The sequence below is a fragment of the Galleria mellonella genome, unplaced genomic scaffold (genome assembly GCF_026898425.1).
Source record: "Galleria mellonella isolate WM207_F2 unplaced genomic scaffold, CSIRO_AGI_GalMel_v1 utg35, whole genome shotgun sequence".
Taxonomy (NCBI): Eukaryota; Metazoa; Arthropoda; class Insecta; order Lepidoptera; family Pyralidae; genus Galleria; species Galleria mellonella.
The window spans coordinates 6,457,542-6,480,483 of record NW_026442082.1 but is presented as its reverse complement, the minus strand read 5'-3'; the positions used below and the strand labels follow the sequence as shown (position 1 = coordinate 6,480,483).

The 22,942-nt window shown below is 36.4% G+C and overlaps 1 protein-coding gene across 1 annotated transcript in view; it reads left to right on the top strand.

Annotated features, from left to right (window-relative positions):
- LOC113518676 (uncharacterized) overlaps positions 1-22,942 on the top strand; it is a 58,866-nt gene that overhangs the window by 4,328 nt on the left and 31,596 nt on the right. The window contains exon 2 of the mRNA XM_031908393.2: positions 10,762-11,077. Within this exon, the coding sequence (XP_031764253.1) occupies positions 10,833-11,077 (245 nt within the window). The 5' untranslated portion in view covers positions 10,762-10,832. The remainder of the gene's footprint in view (positions 1-10,761; positions 11,078-22,942) is intronic.

Genomic DNA, 22,942 nt, shown 5'->3' with positions numbered 1-22,942 from the left:
AATTCGATTAAACTTATGTGATAATTACGAGGGTTTTGCCAGTAGTTGCCACGCCTGGCAGGAGGGTTTACAACCACAGTTTGGCTTTTGGTGATGATTTAAGAGGGACGTTGCTGTCCATTCCTCGATTATTAAATTCCCTTAGTCGCCTCTTACGACACCCATGGGAAAGGAAGGGCCTAATCTATGCTGGGACCATATAGCATACAAATAAACTTTTTATTTTATTTTTAAGGGCTTTTACCTTCTTTTTTTATGCTACTTAGAATGGCAAACAAGCTGACGATCCACCTGGTGGAAAGTGGTAACCGTCGCCTATAGACATGAGCAGTATCATGGACATAACAGAGTATACTGTTTCGCCTATGATATCCCCCCTGCGTTGCCATTCCTGAGGACTCAGGTGTATTCCTCTGTACCCTGTAAATTCAATGTCATATCTCACCCTTCAAACCGAAACACAGCCATGCAAACACAGCTGCTTCACGGTTGAAACATGAATGGGCAGAGGCACCCAAGCAATCGACTTTTGTACAAAGTCTCCCTCTTCTTCAGGTATAACAGCTCTATCATACTCTGAATTGACTTCTCGTATAAAGTTTTGTCTTCTTTCCTTATTCAAGGAAAGAGAGGAATGAATGGGTATAAATAATCGGTTCAATTCCGAATTGAGTTCAGCTAATATAGATTGAATAAGACCAAACTTAAAAGTGGGTGGAAAAAAACCAGCGATAAAATGCAAGTTTATTATGAAATTGTAACATCGTGTTTAGTAGTTTTATAAAACACATTAGCATAGTTTCCAATCGAATATTAGCAATACATTTAATTAATAGATCTTTCTTTTATTATATAAGGGTTTTTGAAAATCCCAACGCTAATGGTTTACATCGGGTCTTCCCCTTGTATATCGCGTATAAGGAATTGTAGTTTAACGCAGATATATAAGGCTTTAACGCATTTCATTACAGGCACTGTGTGTGATAGTTAAATATATATATATATATAAGAACATAAAGCAATACACCAATATTTGGGATGGGATTTCTGAATTTTGACCAAGGCACACGCAGTGTAGAACGTAGTAAGTTGAAGTGGCAATGGGCTTTTCACATAGTTCGAAGAACTGACAACCGATGGGGAGGAAAGGTTCTTGAGTGGCGACCCCATAAAGGCAAACGCAGTGGGTAGGATGACCCTCTACTAGATAGACTGACGACTTGAAATGTATTGCAGGGACTCAGTGGATGCAGGTGGCTTATGAACATTCCTTATGGCAGTCTGGGGAGGCCTATGTCCAGCAGTGGATAAATAATAGTTAAGATGGCGATGTTTGTTCCATCATCACGCAAAAATCATTATAAAAATGAATACAATTTTCACAGTCGTTTTTATGAAAAGTTTGACTTAAAGACTGGTGTATGCTTTATTTTTTTTAATGGGTGAAAATGGTATGGTAGCCCCGCCTGCGCTAACGGGATACGCTGACGGAGCACTAGTGAAGGGTGATAGATGAGAATGAAAACAGGCCATCATGATGAATTCATTAGGAATTAACCATGATAGTTTCCAGGGGGAACCGCGAGGAGGTCGACCTGGTTGGGTATATTGCTAGCAATGAGATTCTCAGTCTCCATTACTAATAATTCCTTTCCCCCCGGAATGTTTTATTTTGATACGCCATTTAGAAATATTTTATTTCATGGGTTTTAAATAAGGATAACAAAGAGTTCAGATTAAAATCAAATTTGGAATAAAGTATGGAGAAAAACTCCAGTACAGTATTTAATAATTTCTAATTGGCGCTTTACTTGTCTTGCCATCTCAATGGTGTACATTTGTTTGAAATTAGCGACAGATGAGTGTTTTGCCAGTTATTTTAGTTATAATAATTGTTTAAACAAAATAAGAACAAAAAAGTTTGTTGAACAACATTTCCCACAACAGTCAACCATAGAGTGGGAGAGAATGCTTTTAGCACTAAGTCCGCCATGTACACATATTTGTACTAATGAATAAATAAATAAATAAAAATAAAAATGTCTATGATTAAATAAAGAAAAATTGCTATAATTATAATAAATAGAAAAATTACCATATACATAAAGTAAAGTAAAATAAAAAATAAAATATACCATACCAATTCGATCATTCAAACAAATGCTTAAAATATACTCATTTAGGTAAAAAGATATTTATTTATTTATGTAACTCTTTATTGCACCGTAAATAAAAATATACAATGATAATTGAACAATTCAAGTGAAATACAGTAACATAAATACAGATTGAAATATACACATAAAGGTACAAAGGGCGGTCTTATCGCTAGGCCAATCTCTTACTGACAATCTTTGGTTAAAGGAGAACAGATAGAAGTGGGCAGGTGGTGCAAGAGTGAATTAATAATTTTTCGTGCATAAAATACAAAAACCTGTAATGCACAAAAATATCAAATACATATAATTTATTAAACTACTTACTGTAACAATATATATATCTGATTGTTTCAATTCCCATTCGTAAAATAATAGAAAAAAGGGGAGAATTACGTGTGTAAAGACCGAATGAACTGGCGTTTGCACAAAGATAACTGGCGGAAAAGTTGTTGATTGCAATCGGAGCTGAGCGTGGCTAATTGGACAGAAAATGACGGTTTTACAATGGCCAGAACAAAGGTACAGTGCGGAAAAGAAACCACTGCCGCGGGCGGTCACGAGTCGGGATGCATTGCGTGATGCCACATCACACGGACGGGTATCTTTTATTCATTAACGTAACATCGGTAACTGCCATGATTATACACTTTATTTATTTCCGTAGCGATTTATTTTATTTATTTTTGTACTAAAGTCGTTTGCTTAAGTACCTCTGTCCCATTCGTGTTTCAACCGTAAAGCAGTTGTGTTTGCATGGCTGTGTTTCGGTTTGAAGGGTGGGATATGGCGTGAATTTACTGGGTACAGAGGAATAACACCTGAGTGCTCAGGAATGGCAACGCATGGGGGGTATTATGCGCGAAACAGTATACTCTGTTATGTCCATGGTACTGCACATGTTTATAGGCGACCGTTACTACTTTTCATCAGGTGGGCCGTCAGTTTGTTTGCCATTGGGAGTTAAATAAAAAAAAATATTTGAAAAATGTTCTGATTGCAAAGTTAAATTAATATAACCTCTAACATATGGAGGGAAAGGGATTGTTAGTAATAAATTGATATATAATATATCAGGTCGACCTCCACGTGGTTCCCTCTGGAAATCATCGTGTTAATTACTGTTAAATTCGTCATAATGGGCCAACTGATCTACTGTCATTCTCACCTATCATATTTTACTGGTGCCCCGCCAGCATATACCGACAGTGCAAGAGGGTTACCATTACATTATCATCCATTAAAAAAAATATCTCTAACGTACTGGTGGGACAAGTTATAATACCAAAACCACAGTATATTAAATTATTTAGTACGTATATAAAGTAGACTCATAAATTATTCGTAACGAGAGTCAACATACTGATGTTAAAGTTACACTGTGACCTCACCAGCCACAGTAGAAAGTCGATGGAAACTCGACCAAGTGTTTCCCTTATAACTCAGTGAGACGAACTGGTTCCGTATATGTGAATACACATACGAACATTGGTGAAATTCGCAACACTCAAGAAACAGGTGCGCGATTTCGACTCGACAGTCTGCTTTCGTTTTGTATGCTTTATTTTTCTAGTCTTTTTTTTTAGGAATGTGGCTTTTTTATTGGCCGGCAATGAAATGGTGGTTTTTATGCAAGTAAGAATAGCAATTAAGCGGATAATCTACCTGATGGAAAGGTAACTGTCGCCTGTAGACGTGAGCAGCACCATAGACATTGCATAGTTTAGTGCCATTTTTCTGGTATCCCTCATGCTTCACCATTCCAGAGGACTAAGATATTAAACCTCTATCTTCTTTTTCTATACAACTTATAATGGCTGAAACTTAGAACAAGCTGACGGCCCACCTGATGGAAAGTGGTAACCGTCGCCTATAGACATGAGCAGTACCATGGACATAACAGAGTATGCTGATTGTCATGCATTGTTATTCCTAAAAATTAAGATGTTATGCCTCTGTACCCTGTTATTATACACTGAAACCGAAATACAACCATGCAAACACAACTACTCCACAGTAGAAACACGAGTGGGACAGAAGTACCCAAGTAACAATTTTTGTACAAAGTCTTCTGGCACAGAGAATATAATACTATGCTTCTGGTAAATAATCCTTATTATTAAAATAAATGTAAAAATGAGTTCCTTTGTTTGTTGCCTCTTTGAGCATTATTGGATGAATCTATCGCTTTGAAATGTAGTATACACATGGTATTGGGAACGAAGAGGGAAATAGGCTTATCCCCGTTAATTAGCGCATCCTAAGTTCGCGAACGAAAGTTCGTGGGTAAGTTCGTGGATAAAAAACTAGTGTTTTTATTCTATAATTTTTACAGTCATATATCACTTTTCGAACCTCAAAACGAAGTTATGTAAGCACAACTGTATTATCAGAAACAATGTTAAACAATGTTATATCAGACAAAATGTTAATAATGGTAACTGGTAATGGCCTCATCGCTAGCAATATACTCAACTAGGTCGACGTCCACGTGGTAACCCTTGGAAACCGTCGTGCTGAATTCCAAGTGTATTCATCACGATGGGCTAACTGATCTGTCTTTTCTTCCTCTCCTATCGTCACTCACTGGTGCTCCGCCAATGTATACCGATAGCGCAGGCGGGGTTCCAACCATTCCATCATCACCCATTAAAAAAAACTTAGTTATAAAAAGAGCAATTAAAAAAGAAAAAAATACCAATAAAATGGAACACCATATCCAAAATTCGAAACGTCGGATGTATCAACAAAAACAATAATTTTATGGTGCATCAGTGCGATTTGGGACCATAACTTGTTTTTACTTCAAAGTAAAATATTCTTTATAAAAATAATAAAAAAAAAAAAAAGAAGAACTTTTAGTATCGGCCGGACTTGATCTCACGACCTTGGTTTTGAATCGAGGCGCTGCGCTGAACCACTAGAGCGCGACCGTTGTTTTTCTTTTATGGTTATATGAATCGTTACAAATATTATGAAATGCGGAAGTGATGTTCGTCTTTCTGTTACCTCTTTACTGTTAAACATCAGAACTGGCGAGAAAAGGGCATATTCCATTTTTAAAGGTCGGCAGTACACCTGCAATGAGTTACACTCTGGATTTGTTGCACGCGTCCGTGTAGCCTAACTTCAGGTTGCAGCTGAAAATCAGTGCTTTGCTTTTAAGCAAAACTATCACTGAGCTGTAGCCTATTTGGGTCACTGCGACACACTTGGTGAAAACATATTTCCATATTTCATCTTTTGTTTTATATTTGAAAAAATGTAAATGATCTGATTGTATAAATTTATTTATTAATTTACGTGTGTCATAAATGGCTCAAATAAAGTGTTTATCTATCTATCTATCTATCTATCAATGATGTTGGTGTTGTCTCATCAGGAGATGGCTCTCCTGATGGTAAGTGACTAATCCGTGCAATATTTTCTATTAGAAATATTAATGTATCAAAAATTTATTCAACTCGTGTGACAAGTGTTCAACTCTTTTGTTAAGTTTCTCAGTTGTTTTGGTCATACATGAAATCTTCTGATGAAATAGTTTACCGGAAGATAGCTTAGATTATGACCTTCTGAAGCGGAAAGTGACAATGGCTAACATGAATTTAAAAAGACACATCAATATTTGGGCTGAAATTTGATTTAATAGCAGTTGAGTGTAGTCCGACTGAGTCGTCATCGCAAAATAATATATACATATTATATATATTTTTTATTGCACTTGAACAAAAGATACAGCAACAAGTTTAACAACTTGTTGGCAATGGCATAATAATATATTTATATCTCTTTTCTTTTAAGAGTTCCCTCTTGTCGGTGCAACTAAATCATGTATTTTCTTTCCAGCCAGCTCTATCCCATGCCGTATCTTTGATCTCTCTATACGACATGACACCTAGTGTTTCCTTTATCTGTCCCATGTAGTTATATCTCGGTCTTTCCCTTCCTCTTTTACCCTCTATTTTTTCTTCTACTATGTTCTTTAAAAAATTGTCATGTCGTATAAGGTGTCACAGCGTTTTGTCTCTTCTATTCTCTATTGTTTTTATTATTGTTTTTTTTTTCATTCACCTTTTTCAAGTCTTCCTCATTTGTTATTTTTTCTGGCCAGTTTATTATTTCCATTCTATATATCTATATCCATATTAATATATAATAATAACGCCAAAATTATTAAATATTAATAATTAAATTAAATTATCATTATTTGTTTGGGGGACCTTGGCTGCCTACTTAAATTCCAAGAGAACTTTAACGAGTCACTTCCGAAGACCCCGCGGTTCGTAGCTCTGAATCAAGCTCGTCCTCTCTTTTCCACTCCCACTGTTAATTAGACGTATATTAATGAGTGATGCATTCAAGGCATCATATTTTTTACTAGCTTTTGGCTGTAACTTAACAAATATCCATATATAACTTGATAAAGTTACTTATAATTATTTTTCTTGATATTTTACGCTGTTGACTTTCTTAATTTTTTTTATACAACTTAGAATGGCAAACAAGCTGACGGCCCACCTGATGGAAAGTGGTAACCGTCGCCTATAGACATGAGCAGTACCATGGACATAACAGAGTATATTGTTTCGCTCATGATACCCCCCATGCGTTGCCATTCCTAAGGACTCAGGTGTTATTACTCTGTACCCAGTAAATTCACGCCATATCCCACCCTTTGAACCGAAACACAGACATGCAAACACAACTGCTTCACGGTTGAAACACGAATGTGACTGAGGTACCCAAGCAATCGACTTTTGTACAAAGTCTCCCTCTGGTACATTAATCTGGTAATTATACAGCACTATCATACCTACTTGTACAACAATTAGTCCATTACCTTAAGGTTGTCTTGGAAAGATTGCTCTCAGCAATAAGACCGCCTTACTGTATTTATACAATTGTATCGTTGTCTTGCTTATTTCCTATGGGAATATTTTGTATAATGCAAATAAAGTATACTCATTCCCCAACTATTTCTAGATAAAGTAAGGGCAAAGTCAGTACCGTTCCGATATTTATATATTGGGTTCTCGTTCGTCTGGACATTGATGGTGGAAACAAGATCATCATCCATTTCGATAACTCCCATTTCATTCGGATATCTCCATTCGTTTCAGTCGGGTACTTAATTTCAATACTATAGATTACGACGACTGATATATTTTTTTTTGATGGGTGAAAATTGTATGGTAACCCCGCCTGCGCTAACGGGATATGCTGGCGGAGCACCAGTGAAGGGTGATAGATGAGTATGAAAACAGGCCAAGTAGCCCATCATGACGAATTTATCAGGAATTAACCATGATAGTTTCCAGAGGGAACCACGAGGAGGTCGACCTGGTTGGGTATATTGCTAGCAATGGGATTTTTAGTCTCCATTACTAACAATCCCTTTCCCCCCTGTAGATGTAGAGGAGATTTATGAAAGAAGTAGGTTTACATAGATATAGAGAATTTCCTGTCTTTAGTCTATTCGGATATAACTGCATTATTAGTATTTTTTGTACCAACATCACAGTTTGGTGTTAACGGTTTTTTTTTTAAACTTTGTTTAATTGTTTACCGCCTTGACACCTTAAATTAGATACAAATGATGTAAAAGTCATCGTATACATGTTGAAATGATCTCAATGACATACGAAACCGAGTCATCCCGTTAGTTACCACTATGGGAGTGTAACGGACGGACAGACAAACAGTAACCGTGTTTACTGTTGGGAAACAGATGCTATCTGTATTTAGAACAATAATGATTGCACGGAATTAGCTTGCGTTGCAACTATCTAGTCTAGTCTCGTTTGATTGTTGCACAGTAAAAAGTTGTGACTCTTGAACCGTTAGTCGGTACCTATTGTTCGAGTTTAGAGGTCAGATTACACTGGTTGATTGGATAATTAAAATATTGAGTAATTGGTATACATACGTTTTGTCTCATTAAATATGAATATATAATACTAGAGGTTTCCCATGGCGTTGCCTGCGTGCATCAGTATGTAAAGACCAGAGGGAGACTTTGTACAAAAGTCGATTGCTTGGGTACCTCTGTCCCATTCGTGTTTCTACCGTGAAGCAGTTGTGTTTGCATGGCTGTGTTTCGATTTGAAGGGTGGGATATGGCGTGAATTTACAGGGTACAGAGGAATAACACCTGAGTCCTCAGGAATGGCAACGCATCGGGGGTATCATGGGCGAAACGGTTACCACTTTCCATCAGGTGGGCCGTCAGCTTGTTTGCCATTCTAAGTTGTATAAAAAAAAAGCTTAAGTTATTCATATAAATACAAACACATATAAAAGAGAAAATACATAAAATGCTTTATAAATATATAAAAGATAAAACATTATCAGATATATAGCAGATATAAAGTAAATAGCTTCTTGAGAGCTAAGATTTCTAGAGTTCATTCAAGAGTTATCAATAAAGCTTAGTCATCAGTCATCGGTCGTCGTCATTAGTAGCGCCATTATATTATTTGTATGTTGCCATACTAATGACTGCGGTCGACGTTCGAAATTTCGTCAGTTACGGTACAATATTGCTTAAAGAGTACCGACCATGGCGGTGGTTTACTATTCAGTTAAAATGTAATAATAGATACAGTTACGCTCGCCCAATTACGTGATGGTACAAGGCATGAGACGAGAGCGAGACTTCTTTTTATATAACCCTTATTATACTTTGTTTGAATAATTAATTGTTGGGGGGAAAAGGATTGTTAGTAATGGGGTCTAACAGCGCCGTTGCTAGCAAAGTATCCTATCAGGTCGAGCTCCACGCGGTTCCCCCATCGTGGTTAATTCTCGTGGAATTCTTTACGATGGGCTAACTGACCTGCTTTCATCCTCAGTTATCATCTGTCACTGGTGCCGCGCCAGCGTATACCGATAGCGCAGGCGGGGTTACCATTTCATTATCATCCATTAAAAAAAATTGTATGAATTGCTTGCTTTTCAGATACTGGCAACCCCCCCCCCCCCAACCCTATAACGGGGGCATATGTTCAGCAATGGACAGTTAATGCAAAAGGAAAGATTTGATGATGACATTACAATATACAGAGGTTCTCCAAACTAGAAAATAAATAATTACTAATTTTAAAAATATAATAGATTGTAAATATTTATACCCAATAACGTTTAAATGACAGAATGAATTAAAATAAAACTAGATACACAGATAAACTATCTCCTATTTACCATAATTCACAAGGGCAAAAGTAGTTTTCTTGGGTACCTCTGTCCCATTCGTGTTTCAACCGTGAAGCAGTTGTGTTTGCATGGCTGTGTTTCGGTTTGAAGGATGGGATATAGCGTGAATTTACAGAGTACAGAGGAATAACATCTGAGTCCTCAGGAATGGCAACGCATTGGGGTATCATGGGCGAAACAGTATACTCTGTTATTTCTATGGTACTGCTCATGTCTATAGGCGACGGTTACCACTTTCCATCAGGTGGGCCGTCAGCTTGTCTGCCATTATAAGTTACATAAAAAAAAGTTTTGCCCGTAGGGACAACAGTTTGTAACACACCGAACGCCACCTTCTATGACATGCCCGGTGTCGGCGGGCGGTCATCACCTGCCGCTTAGTAATGAAGGTTTTTGACATCGCTCGAGCCGCGGAAGTGCGCTTTTTGCAGCAGTATTCGAAACCTGACTGTGGCTCTTCATCTCTGGCAGATATTTTCCCTCGCGAAATATGTCAGCTAATATTTCGCGAACGAACGAAGTATATACGTTTATACAGGTGAATTCGTATTCACTTGTTTTTTAACGGAACGTAAAACTACGAATGTACCCACGACATTACGATAGAAAGTTCGTGAAGTTATAAAACGACAATAATGTTTTGTTATTTTTAACCGACTTAAAAAAAAAAAGGTTCGGCTGTATTTTTTTCCACATTTGTTAACTGATAATTCCGTCAATTGTGCATAGACTAAGATTTTTCAGAAATTCCCGGCTTCGATAAGTCCGCCCTTCCTTTCCCATGGGTGTCGTAAGAGGAACTAAGGAGGGTAAGGGATGGACAGCAACGTCCCTTTTAAAACATCTCTAAAGTCTAACTGTGGTTGCCAATCCGCCTGTCAAGAGTGGAACTAATTATGCAAATAAACCAAAATATTTTACCAGAGGGAGACTTTGTACAAAAGTCGATTGCTTGGGTATCTCTGTCCCATTCGTGTTTCGACCTTGAAGCAGTTGTGTTTGCATGGCTGTGTTTCGGTTTGAAGGGTGGGATTCATATCCCACCCTTCACACCATTGTGAATTTACTGGGTACAGAGGAATAACATCTGAGTCCTTAGGAATGGCAACGCATGGGGGGTATCATGGACGAAACAGTATGTGTGTGTACTGTTATGTCCATGGTATTGCTCATGTCTATAGGCGACGGTTACCACTTTCCATTAGGTGGGCCGTCAGCTTGTTTGCCATTCTAAGTTGTATAAAAAAAAACAAATTAATATTATTATTATTTGTGGTAAATACAATCATGAGACGATGATTTAAAAACGATTGTAACTGCGCTGTAAAGAAAAATGATTAAAGTCCAACAAATGCGAGTTTTATCTTAACACATCTATTTTAATCTTTTACAGACGCCGAAAACTTGCAATCCGATAACATCCATTAAAAACAATGGGCTAGTGTTACCATTGTAACTCGCAAAATGAACGAGAGTCGAGAGCGAATCCGGCGCGAAAGAGAGCGGGAGAAGAATACGTATACCTCTCCTCGTCTCGCACTACGCCGCGTGTTGCTATTGGCCGAGGGAAGACAGTTCCGGGAAGCCGCCGCCGTTTTGTCCCGATTGGGCCCTGGAGTGCTGCAGAGCGTGGCGGCGGAGTTACCAATAGATTTGCTGGTGGAAGCATTGCCGCATTCCGCTCATCTTATTGAAACACTTCTAAACAGGTAAGTTTATGTTTTAACCTATCCAAAAACGGAAATCAGAATGATTAATATGTTTAGTTTTATATTCTAGAGTGCATTTTATTACACGATTTATTTTATTTTAGACTACAATTAAGTGTAGTTAAAATTTTTTTTGGGAACAAAGAAACATGGTGTTATGAATTTATTTATTTCATCAATTAGGTGAGTTTTACAGATTCTCAAAACGCTATCCCAGGAAAGCATCAGTACAATAAAACATATTTTACAATTAAATGGAATAATATTAATATGAATTAAACAATAATAGAAACAACATTAGATCTTAAATCACTGAACACAAACACTCTATGGTCATATGGTCAAGAGAGTAAAAATTTAGAAGTATACAAAATCAACAAAGCTATATGAATATAAAGTTACAAAATAAAAACAAAAAAACCAACTCACCAGAGGGAGACTGCTTGGATACCTCTGTCCCATTCGTGTTTCAACCATGAAGCAGTGGTGTTTGCATGGCTGTGTTTCGGTTTGAAGGGTGGGATATGGCGTGAATTTACTGAGTACAGAGGTATAACACCTGAGCCCTCAGAAATGGCAGCGCATGGGAGGTATCATGGGCGAAGATGTCTAGGCGACGGTTACCACTTTCCATCAGATGGGCCGTCAGCTTGTTTGCCATTCTAAGTTGTATAAAAAAAAAGAAGTTTTTTTAAGCAATATAAAATGACAAACAAGCTAATGGCCCACATGATAGAAAATGGTAATACAGACATGAACAGTACCATGGACATAACAAATTAATATTGTTTTAACTAAAATATAATGCCCTCTGTACCCTAAATCTAGAATATAGATTCTCCAGCATTAGCTGATACCTACTTTTATTTATATAGATAGATAAATAAACACTTTATTTAAGCCATTTATGACACACGTAAATTAACAAATGAGTTTATACAATCAGATTATTTACATTTTTTCAAATATAAAACAAAAGATGAAGTATGGAGATATGTTTTCACCAAGTGTGTCGCAGTGACCCAAATAGGCTACAGCTCAGTGATAGTTTTGCTTAAAAGCAAAGCACTGATTTTCAGCTGCAACCTGAAGTAAGGCTACACGGACGCGTGCAACAAACCCAGAGTGTAACCTGTGTAACCAATATTGCGCAATCAAATTCTAATAAGCAAGGAAATATAAATTAGTATATAATTTTAATGAAATTAATACTTGAGGTCAGATTTTTTTATTTACCTGAATACTAAATTCTTTGTTAATAAAGTTGAATAACTTGAAATGTTCGTATAGCAAACTCATTATTAACAATAACCGCATACCAGAAATTTTCCATATTTTACGACTGTGAATTTTACTTTTGAATCGAGGCCATCGTGTTTTAAAACTCTAATGAGTCTAATAATATGATTGCAATATTTGTAATTACCGTTTTAAATTGGGCAACATTTTTTATTCAATGTATTGCATGAGAAACTAATTTCATCTTTATATCGCATCTCTTGCATCAGATAGAGAAATACGATATCGTAAAGTCCTCTGTCATTACATATACCGCTTTATTGATTTCTTTTAATTCCATTCATATCTTGACCTATAGGTGTATATAAACAAAAAAGCCCCTAATATAGATATAATTCTAGAACAGAATCTGCACTTAAGAAATCTAACAGTATGGGGAAAGGGATTGTTAGCAATGGAGTTTGACAGCCCCATTGCTAGCAATATGCCTTATTAGGTCGACCCACACGTGGTTCCCCCTGGAAACCATCGTGAACAATTTTTGTTAACTGTAGTGAATGTTATTGACTTTTAAAACTTACCACAAGCATGCATGCCCGCTGGTCCCCGGGATTTTCGACTAAAAAAAGGTTTATCTCACTATAATATTTTTTTTTATCATCATCATCAACATTTCAGCCATTATCCGTCCACTGTTGGACATAGGCCTCCCCCATAGACTGCCATAAAGAACGGTCCTGAGACACCTGCATCCACTGACTCCCTGCAATATTTTTTTATGCTTTGTTATATTTGCAAATTCCAGCTTCTACCCGCGACTTCGGCTGTGTGACCGGGAGAGGTTTACTAACATAACTTCTAGTATACAGCCTATATCCTTCTTCTTACTATATTATATACCAAATTGCATAATGATTGGCTAAGCCATTAAGACGTTATAAGGTAACAAACAAACTCACTTTCACATTTGTAATATAAGTAAAGATATTTTTTACTTTGATATGCATGTAAAAACAGTACGGTTTTAAAGCTGTCTTATCCCCATATATATCCGAGTTTATTTTTATTGGATATGGTGGGCTGTAATACACGTGGAATGAGACGGGAATTAAATTTAATTGGTTATATGTTAAAATTAATATGGGGGAAAAATGCAACCTAACTGTGCTGGTATCAATATCAATAGGAGCACCCATTAACTACGTGCGAGCACGTAGACGTTATTTGATGTTCCGTTAAGAAGAACAGTGTTGGCCGAGCAAGCTCCCCTCTCTCTTGCGTTGAAACTACTCAAAGATTTTTTTGAGCCGGTATCCGCAATTAGACGTGTTTGCCTCCAACTTGCTGGAGTTTCGTCGTATGACCGTAGAGTGTTTGTGTTCAGTGATTTAAGATCTAATGTTGTTTCTATTATTGTTTAATTCATATTAATATTATTCCATTTAATTGTAAAATATGTTTTATTGTACTGATGCTTTCCTGGATTAGCGTTTTGAGAATCTGTAAAACTCACCTAATTGATGAAATAAATAAATTCATAACACCATGTTTCTTTGTTATTCCTCTGTACCCAGTAAATTCACACCATATCCCACCCTTCAAACCGAAACACAGCCATGCAAACACAACTGCTTCACGGTTGAAACACGAATGGGACAGAGGTACCCAAGCAGTCTCCCTCTGGTGAGTTGTTTTTTTGTTTTTATTTTTTAACTTTATATTCATATAGTTTTGTTGATTTTGTATACTTCTAAATTTTTACTCTCTTCAGAAGAATCAACTAATTGCATTAGAAAATATTAGCACATGATTTTTATTTTTATTTACGCGGACAAATGTGCGGGTTATAATTAGTATCATTATATAGTAAAAGGTCACGACCTTAACATGTAAATATACAAATAATGACGAGCTTAGTTTAACGGGAACATTAAATTTCCGGTGATCAATGGACTCGATCTGTGCGCATCAGACTGTCACGAGTGGCTGCGCACGCGCGCGCTCACGTTCCACGCCGGCCGCCGGGCATCGTGAACATTACCCACTGGGCTTCGGTTTTTAATGACGTATAAAATCAATTATACAATTGTCTTGAAAGGAAATAAAAAAATGACGAAGCCATGAATTAAAACGTCATGTAATATATTTAATTGCCAATCCAGGTTAGGGATAATTCGTTTGCGTACAATTTTTTTTTTATATTTGCTTCATCTGCCGAGACTTTAAAGTTTCGACAATCCTCTGCATTTATTTGTTTAGTAATAATAAAACCATTAAAATTATATAATAACAATATTATTTATTAAGATACAAGGGGGAAGGGATTGTTAGTAATGCGGGCTACCAGCCCCATTGCTAGTAATACACCCTATCAGGTCGACGTCCACGTGGTTCCCTCTGGAAACTATCGTGCTGAATTCTATATGTTTTCATCACGATGGGCTAACTAACCTGCTTTTTCATTCTCACCTATCATCCCTCACTGGTGCCCCGCCAGCGTATACCGTTAGCGCAGGGGGGGTTGCCATTTTATTATCATCCATTAAAAAAAAATATTAGAAGCAAAAATACATGTAACAACTATACATTTTGTTCCCAAGCATTCACATTAGTATTCCCTGTGTGGTGAAGCCTATTTCTGGTTACAAATATTTTTAACTAATTTACAAACTTTAGCTGTATAATCAATTTAAACATATACACATCTTTACACACATAGTCTGTTCTATATACATATACATACATCTCATACACATATATTGATAAAATTACGTACCAGTTTATATTTACATATAAGCCTAAATGGTCACGTACAAGGCGGTTTCAGAGATGTTTTCTCTCCCACGAACATTCAGGTTATGGAATGAGCTCCCTGCCGAGGTTTTTCCAAGAGACTACAGCATGGGGTTCTTCAAAAGGGGGGTAAAGAGGTTTCTTCAGGGTCGGCAACGCGTGCGTAATATCCCTGGTTTATAAGCGTTCATAGGCTACGGTAACCGCTTACCGTGGGCCGTATGCTTGTTTGCCATCTCAGTGGCATAAAAAAAAACATAATGTCACAAGTTATTACACTGTAATATGTAATCACGTACTTATAATATTACGGGTTATGTAATTTAAAACTGTGTTCCGCGGAGAAAATGTCATAAAAAAAATAACAAAACACAAAATTAAGTTTCCATTTTTCTTTAAGTGGTTTTACTCGCGGCCGATAGCTAGGAATTAATAACCGGAAGTATTCACGGGACGCGCACGAGAGCATGTAGTACACCACAACTGCACACCGAGCCAATAAAGCGTAGCGTTTTATTTTTTCTTCTATAACACGCAAATGTAATAATATGTTATGATTTATTTAATTATTTATTTAATTATAGGAAAACCAGGGCTACATTAGAACAAAAAGATACAGTTTAGGATCACAAAATAAGCCGCTAATAGGTTTTCACAAGTAGCAACAATATAGATACAAGGCGCTGTACACAATCGAGAGCGAGATAAAGTTTCTGAATTCTGAACAATGTACGAACTAAACATTTATTACCACTTGCTTTAAACATTTTCAATTACCTACACAATAGTTGTAATTCTAAATGTTGGCTTTACTTACCTTTTAAATTCGTAGATGCCCAGTTAGTTACGAGATCAGATATCATCATCTTTATCACCACATCAGCCGTTAGCTGCCCACTGCTGAATATAAGTCTTCTCCATAAGGGGGGATTTGCCAGTAATTGCCACGTTCGGCTGGTGGATTAGCAACTGCAGTTAGGCTTTGGTGCTGCCCATCCCTCGACCATTTAGCTTAATCGCTTTTTACGACACCCACGGGAAAGGAAGGGTTAGATCATTACATGCCTATATATGAATATACTAGTAACAACTTTATCGATTCACTTGACGGAAAGTAATAAATCATGGGCATCACAGAGTATACTGTGACGCCCATGATAGCTACCACGAATTGTTATATTTGGAGACTAAGATTTATTTCCAACATTACCAAGGCATACACGGCATATTACGAGACATAACTAAGGTTGACAACCCGTCTGCTAAGCGTGGCAAGTAATGACAAAGCCTTCGTTGTAAGGGGGTGGAGGGTGGGGGGGATATGTTCAGCATTGGACAGTTACCGTCTGATATGAGCGAATGAATTCATATTTCAAATATAAACCTAAATACTTACTCACGATCCGAGTTTAGTAAAACTCCAGTAAATACAAGGAAAGTGATTATAAAACCTGTTCATAATAAACAGGTTCCATAAAATCCCAGCCGTGCTTTCTCGACATAGCTACAACCTGTATTGTAACACTGAACTTGGGTCGAGTTTTATGTACATATTTATCGTTCAACCCAACTTGGTCAGTAGTTTAAAATTAGCATTAGCTAATTAGTCAATCAATTCCGTTCTCCTTATTGCGTTGAATGCAATATGTCAACACTGTATTTTAGTTTCTAGAATTTCGTAAGAAGTTAATATGTAGTAGAATTTGAACAAAGCTCAATACCAGAGGGAGACTTTGTATAAAAGTCGATTGCTTTGGTACCTCTGTCTCATTCGTGTTTCAACCGTGAAGCAGTTGTGTTTGCATGGCTGTGTTTCGGTTTGAAGGGTGGGATATGGCGTGAATTTACAGGGTACAGAGGAATAACACCTGAGTCCTCACGAATGGCAACGCATGGGGGGTATCATGGGCGAAACAGTATACTCTGTTATGTCCATGGTACTGCTCATGTCTATAGGCGACGGTTACCACTTTCCATCAGGTGAGCCGTCAGCTCGTTTGCCATTCTAAGTTGTTTAAAAAAAAACATAATGTATTTCAAGATTTTGCTTCCAAACGGAAAATATTCTTTTATTTTTTGGGTTTGTCACGCGATATATTCAATCTAGTTTAATAGTTTGTTTTACAATCGATAGGGTTTACCGTTTTATACAAATGTGTAATATCTTATATTTATATATTGAGATCTGGATATTATTGACAATCCATTACGATATCGCCCGTACCAGTCGGTTATGTATATTCATTACGAGCGGGTTTTTCTTTTCGATATTATAAATTTTTTATTTTATTTTATTTATTCTTTATTGTACACAGAAAAAATTACAACATATAATATATATATAAAATAAAGATGTACAACAGGCGTGCTTAACTCTGTAAGAGTTCTCTTCCAGCAAACTCTGAGTGGAAAGGAGCGATAACTAGCGGGCAGTGTGCGTACAATAATAGAAGGAGACGGTATAGATGTTAAAATTATATATATATATTAATAGAAATATTATATTTATATTGGATAACTGATTGTTAACATAATATATCTAATATTGGATCAACATATGGAAATACCTTTTCTGTTTTGGCTCCATATTCTATTTGTCGTCTTAGATTTGTCACGATCAATTTATATATGAATAAATTATGATAACCTCCCATGTGTAGTTATTCCCGAGGACTCAGGTGTTATTCCTCTGTACCCTGTAAATTCACGTTACTAATTACTTTCTCTTCTTCGAAGTTAACTTTAAATACTAGTACTTATTAAACTGACAAACGGAGAAGGTCAATGACATAATATTTTGTACACGCAGTCAAATAGATAATCAAACGGCCGCTCTTTCTCCTTGTGAATCTTTCCATGAACTAACAAATGTAATTAAACAACATTCACTTGTATTCTTCGCTGTGTAATGTTATCGTAAGCATCGCTCTTACATTATGCAATGTTACGGCCAATGACTGGCTGTCTGTCCGTCACGCGAGGTCGGAGTTCAAGACACGTCAGAAATGGTTTTAACTAGAGATTTAAAGATTATATATGTGTGTAGCTTGGAAATTAAGTTATTAGAGACGTATGTAAGTTTAGAAGTGAAGTTATGTAGTTTTTCTTTACTTTTTTTTTACTATACAGTAGTTATTACATTAACATATATTAGATTTGTTATTAGTTAAAACAAAAAAATACCTTTTTAATTATTTGATATATAAATTTAGTATTTATTTATTTATATGTTTTTGTATATATATTTAAAAATACTAGGTTGTACTAAAATGTACACATGCGGACTTATTCTTTAAAGGGATTTCCTTCCAGTCAACATTCAGAACCCAAAAGGAGAAAGTGTTTATGGGGTTTGTAAATAAATAATATTTTGAAATTATATACATATATAAATATAAATAAACATAGAACAACTATTATATATATATATATATATATATATATATATATATATATGTAAGTAACTTAACTGTTATAGTTTGTAAAATTGTTTTACTAGTTAAAAACGATTAATTAGTTCGGACTGATACCTGCTGCTGATTTTCACCATCGTACAACCCGCCATAAACTAAAATTTCATCCCAACCATCTGGACGAGTCGCGGTCCTCCACCGTGCGCTTTTCAAGGCACTTTCTTTCACGCACAACCACTCTTTGGAATCAACTTCCAGCAGCAGTATTTCCGAACCGATACGACAACATAACCTTCAAGAAAATAGCATATTCCTTTTTAAAATTCCGGCAGTACACCTGCAATGCCTTTGGTATTGTGGGTGATCATGGGCGGCGGTAGTCACTTATCATCAGGTGATCCGCACGTTAGTTTGCCCCCTGTGTTGTTAAAAAAATTAATGCCTGTTTAAAAATATTTCTCAGCGTATTTCGTGTTACACCTATCCTGAAACTTTCATCAGCTTTCGATGATAAATTATTCACAAGCACGTTCTGAATAAAGACTTTTAAAAGAGACTTCAATTGAATTGTTTGTGATTATGATCAGTTAATGCATTCTGTCAGTTGGTAAGTGCATTACGTTAGTTTTTGATAACCCTCAGCAGGGTTTCTCTAGCGAAACGATTTTTTATTCGAATCTATAGTCTAGCTTTATTATACTTCTAGTTCCATTAGCGTAATAGACATATTAAGGGGGGAAAAGGGATTGTTAGTAATGGACACTGAGATTCTTATTGCTAGCAATATACCCAACCAGTTCGACCTCCTCGCGGTTCCCCCTGAAAACTATCATGGTTAATTCCTGATGAATTCATCATGATGAGCTAAGTGGCCTGTTTTCATTCTCATCTATCACCCTTCACTGGTGCTCCGCCAGCGTATCCCATTAGCGCAGGCGAGGTTACCATACCATTTTCATCCATCAAAAAAAATAGATATATTGCGCTTTCTTTTTGAATACTCTTTCACCAACACGGGGGTCTCTATTGATAAAAAAAGAACCATCAAAATCGGTTTATCTAATGGCGTAGAAACGTAACAAAATTGTGTTTGTATGTATACAAAAAATGTAGAGGACAATGGAGGTTCATCATTATTATAATCCTTAATTGTCCACTGCTGAAGATAAACAGAGGTTTAGGCTTTGGCAAAGCCTCTCAGAAGTGTCTTAGGGGCTTTGCCAGTAGTTGCCACGGTTGGCAAACGGATTTGCAACCGTAGTTAGGCTTTAAAGATGTTATAAGAGGGACGCTGCTGTCCATTCTTCGTCTTCCCTTAGTGGCTTTTACGACATCCATGGGAAAGGAAGGGGTGGCTATTCTATGCCGGGACCATTCGAAGTGGTTCATAATTAGAACAAAATTAGTATTATTGTGTATTTTAATTCTTATAATTGGATTGGCAATCCCGCCCGCTCCATTGCTTTACGCTGGCAGACATAGTGAGGATGAAGTCAAGGCGGTTGGTTTTCAAGACAAATTTGCGGGGAATTAACCATGACGGATTCCATACTGATTATCTTTTATACAACTTAGAATGGCAAACAAGCTAACGGCTCACCTGATGGAAAGTGGTAACCGTCGCCTATACACATGAGCAGTACCATGGACATAACAGAGTATACCGTTTCGCCCATGATACCCCCCATGCATTGCCATTCCTGAGGACTCAGGTGTTATTCCTCTGTACCCAGTAAATTCACGCCATATCCCACCTATCAAACCGAAACACAGCCATGCAAACACAGCTGCTTCACGGTAGAAACACGAATGGGACAGAGGTACGCAAACAATCGACTTTTGTACAAAGTCTCCCTCTGGTAGATCCGTTTACTAATAATTCCCTTATTACATTAATGTTTTTTTTTAGATCAATGCGATGCACTCTCTCGTGACTGCGCAATCAATAATTACAACTTGAAAGACGACATCTCACGGAAAAGTTTATAAGTGTAATCGATTATTTAAATTTAGTTACGCTCAAACGGCGCATACATATTCATAAATAAATAATAATTCATTATAATTTACGATGCCATTTTGATTTATCTATCTTTCATCGGACTAGCGAGAGCGTTCACTTTTTACGGGTTCGACACTCGACTCGATGTTTCGATGTGCGATTTCTCTCACGCGAGTGCGACCATGAATCGAATTGTACATTTTTTTGTGCGACTCTATCGCATATCTATGTGAAGTCGACAACTTAGACGTATTAATTGCGGCAGGGGGCGTTTTACGGTTGATCGGTTCGTTACGGTTTTTTTTGCGATTGACGCTTTTATTTTAGTATTGGTTATTAATTTTAGTGTTGGTATACTCGCGACTTCGTTTACGAGACCGGGACAAAAGGTAGTATATTCTTCATATCAAATATTACTTGATAATCGATAATCGATTGAGTTTTTAAAGCGCCACGAACGTACAAATTCTTGTTTTTTTTTTTTTTATTTGTATATTAGCACAGATAATATAGTAGTAGATATTATTACCAGAGGGAGACTTTGTACAAAAGTCGCTTGGTTGAACACCTTTTTTTTATACAACTTACAATGGTAAACAAGCTGACGGCCCACCTGATGGAAAGTGGTAACCGTCGCCTGTAGACATGAGCAGTACCATGGACATAACAGAGTATACAGTGTAGAAATATTTTGTTTGATTTATACGATCAAAAAAAATATCGATTTGATGACAAATTCACCACTTATGTAAAAAATTATTCTAAAATTTTTAAAAAAGTTTGTATTATGGCTAAGTCTAATTATTTTAATAAACAAATTAAGCAGTCTTCTGACAAAATTAAAACCATCTGGAGCATTATAAATAAAGAAACTGGAAGATCTAAAATAGCCTGTAATCAATTTACATTAAATTATGATAATAAATTAATAACAACAACAAAAGATGTAGTTAATATTTTTGAAGATTTTTTTGCTAATATTCCGATTGATATTACATCTTCTCTGGACTCATCTCAATCTCGAGCAAAAAAATTACTAGAGACTAATATCGGTTGTTGTTCTTTAAGATTTAAATTTTCACATGTTAGCCCCTTTCATATCATAAAAATATTCAAACAGCTAAATTTAAAAAATACGGAAGACCTTTGGGGCATGTCTGTAAAAGTAGTTAGTTCTTTCATAGATATTGTTGCTCCATATCTAGCCACTATTTTTAATAAATGTATTGATAATGGCGTTTTTCCACATTTAATGAAATTTAGCAAATTAATCCCACTATTTAAATCAGGAGATAAATTTGAGCCAGGGAACTATAGACCTATATCTATTTTGCCAGTTCTAAGTAAGGTGTTTGAAAAGATAATGTTAAATCAAATGTTACATCACTTCAGGGTTAACGGACTGCTTCACAGTCAGCAATATGGTTTCACCGCCGGCAAGTCTACCACTGACGCAGGTGTTGCGCTAATGACACATATTTTCGAATCTTGGGAGAGGTCACAGGATGCACTCGGAGTTTTTTGTGACCTATCAAAGGCATTTGATTGTGTGGATCATAAAACGCTTTTGTACAAGCTCGAACATTATGGTATAAGAGATAATGATCTAAAATTAATGAGAACTTATTTAGAGGATAGGGTTCAAACTGTAGATATTGACGGTGTAAAATCTAAGGGAGCTAATATTAAGATGGGCGTTCCACAAGGGTCAATCTTAGGCCCCTTTCTCTTTTTAATCTACATAAATGACCTTCCCTTTATGGTAGAGAAAATTGCAGATATAGTGCTGTTTGCGGATGATACTTCGTTAGTGTTTAAAATTGGACGTCAAAGTAATCAATTAGACGATGTAAATTGTGCTATGTCTGCAATATTAAATTGGTTTACATGTAATAACCTATTATTAAATTCCAGCAAAACAAAGTGTATAAAATTTACACTTCCTAATGTAAGACTAATAAATACACAGTTATTGCTTAATGACGAAATAGTAAATTTTGTTAATGATACAGTTTTTTTAGGTATAACAGTGGACTCGAAATTACAATGGGGGCCCCATATTTCAAAATTGGCCAGTAGACTCAGTTCTGCTGCATATGCAATTAGAAGAATTAGGCAATTAACAGACGTGGCGACGGCTAAACTTGTATTTTAGTTATTTCCATAGCATAATGTCTTATGGCATACTGCTGTGGGGTAAAGCAGCCGATATAAATACTATATTTGTTTTACAAAAGAGAGCCATACGTTCTATTTATGGTATGGGTTCAAGAGAGTCATTACGTCAGTGCTTTAAAGACTCAAATATCCTCACAGTTACTTCACAATACATTTATGAAAATATTATGTATACACGGAAGAACTTAGCGAGTTTTAAAAAACTCAAAGACTGTACAAGTAGAAACTTACGCAATATAA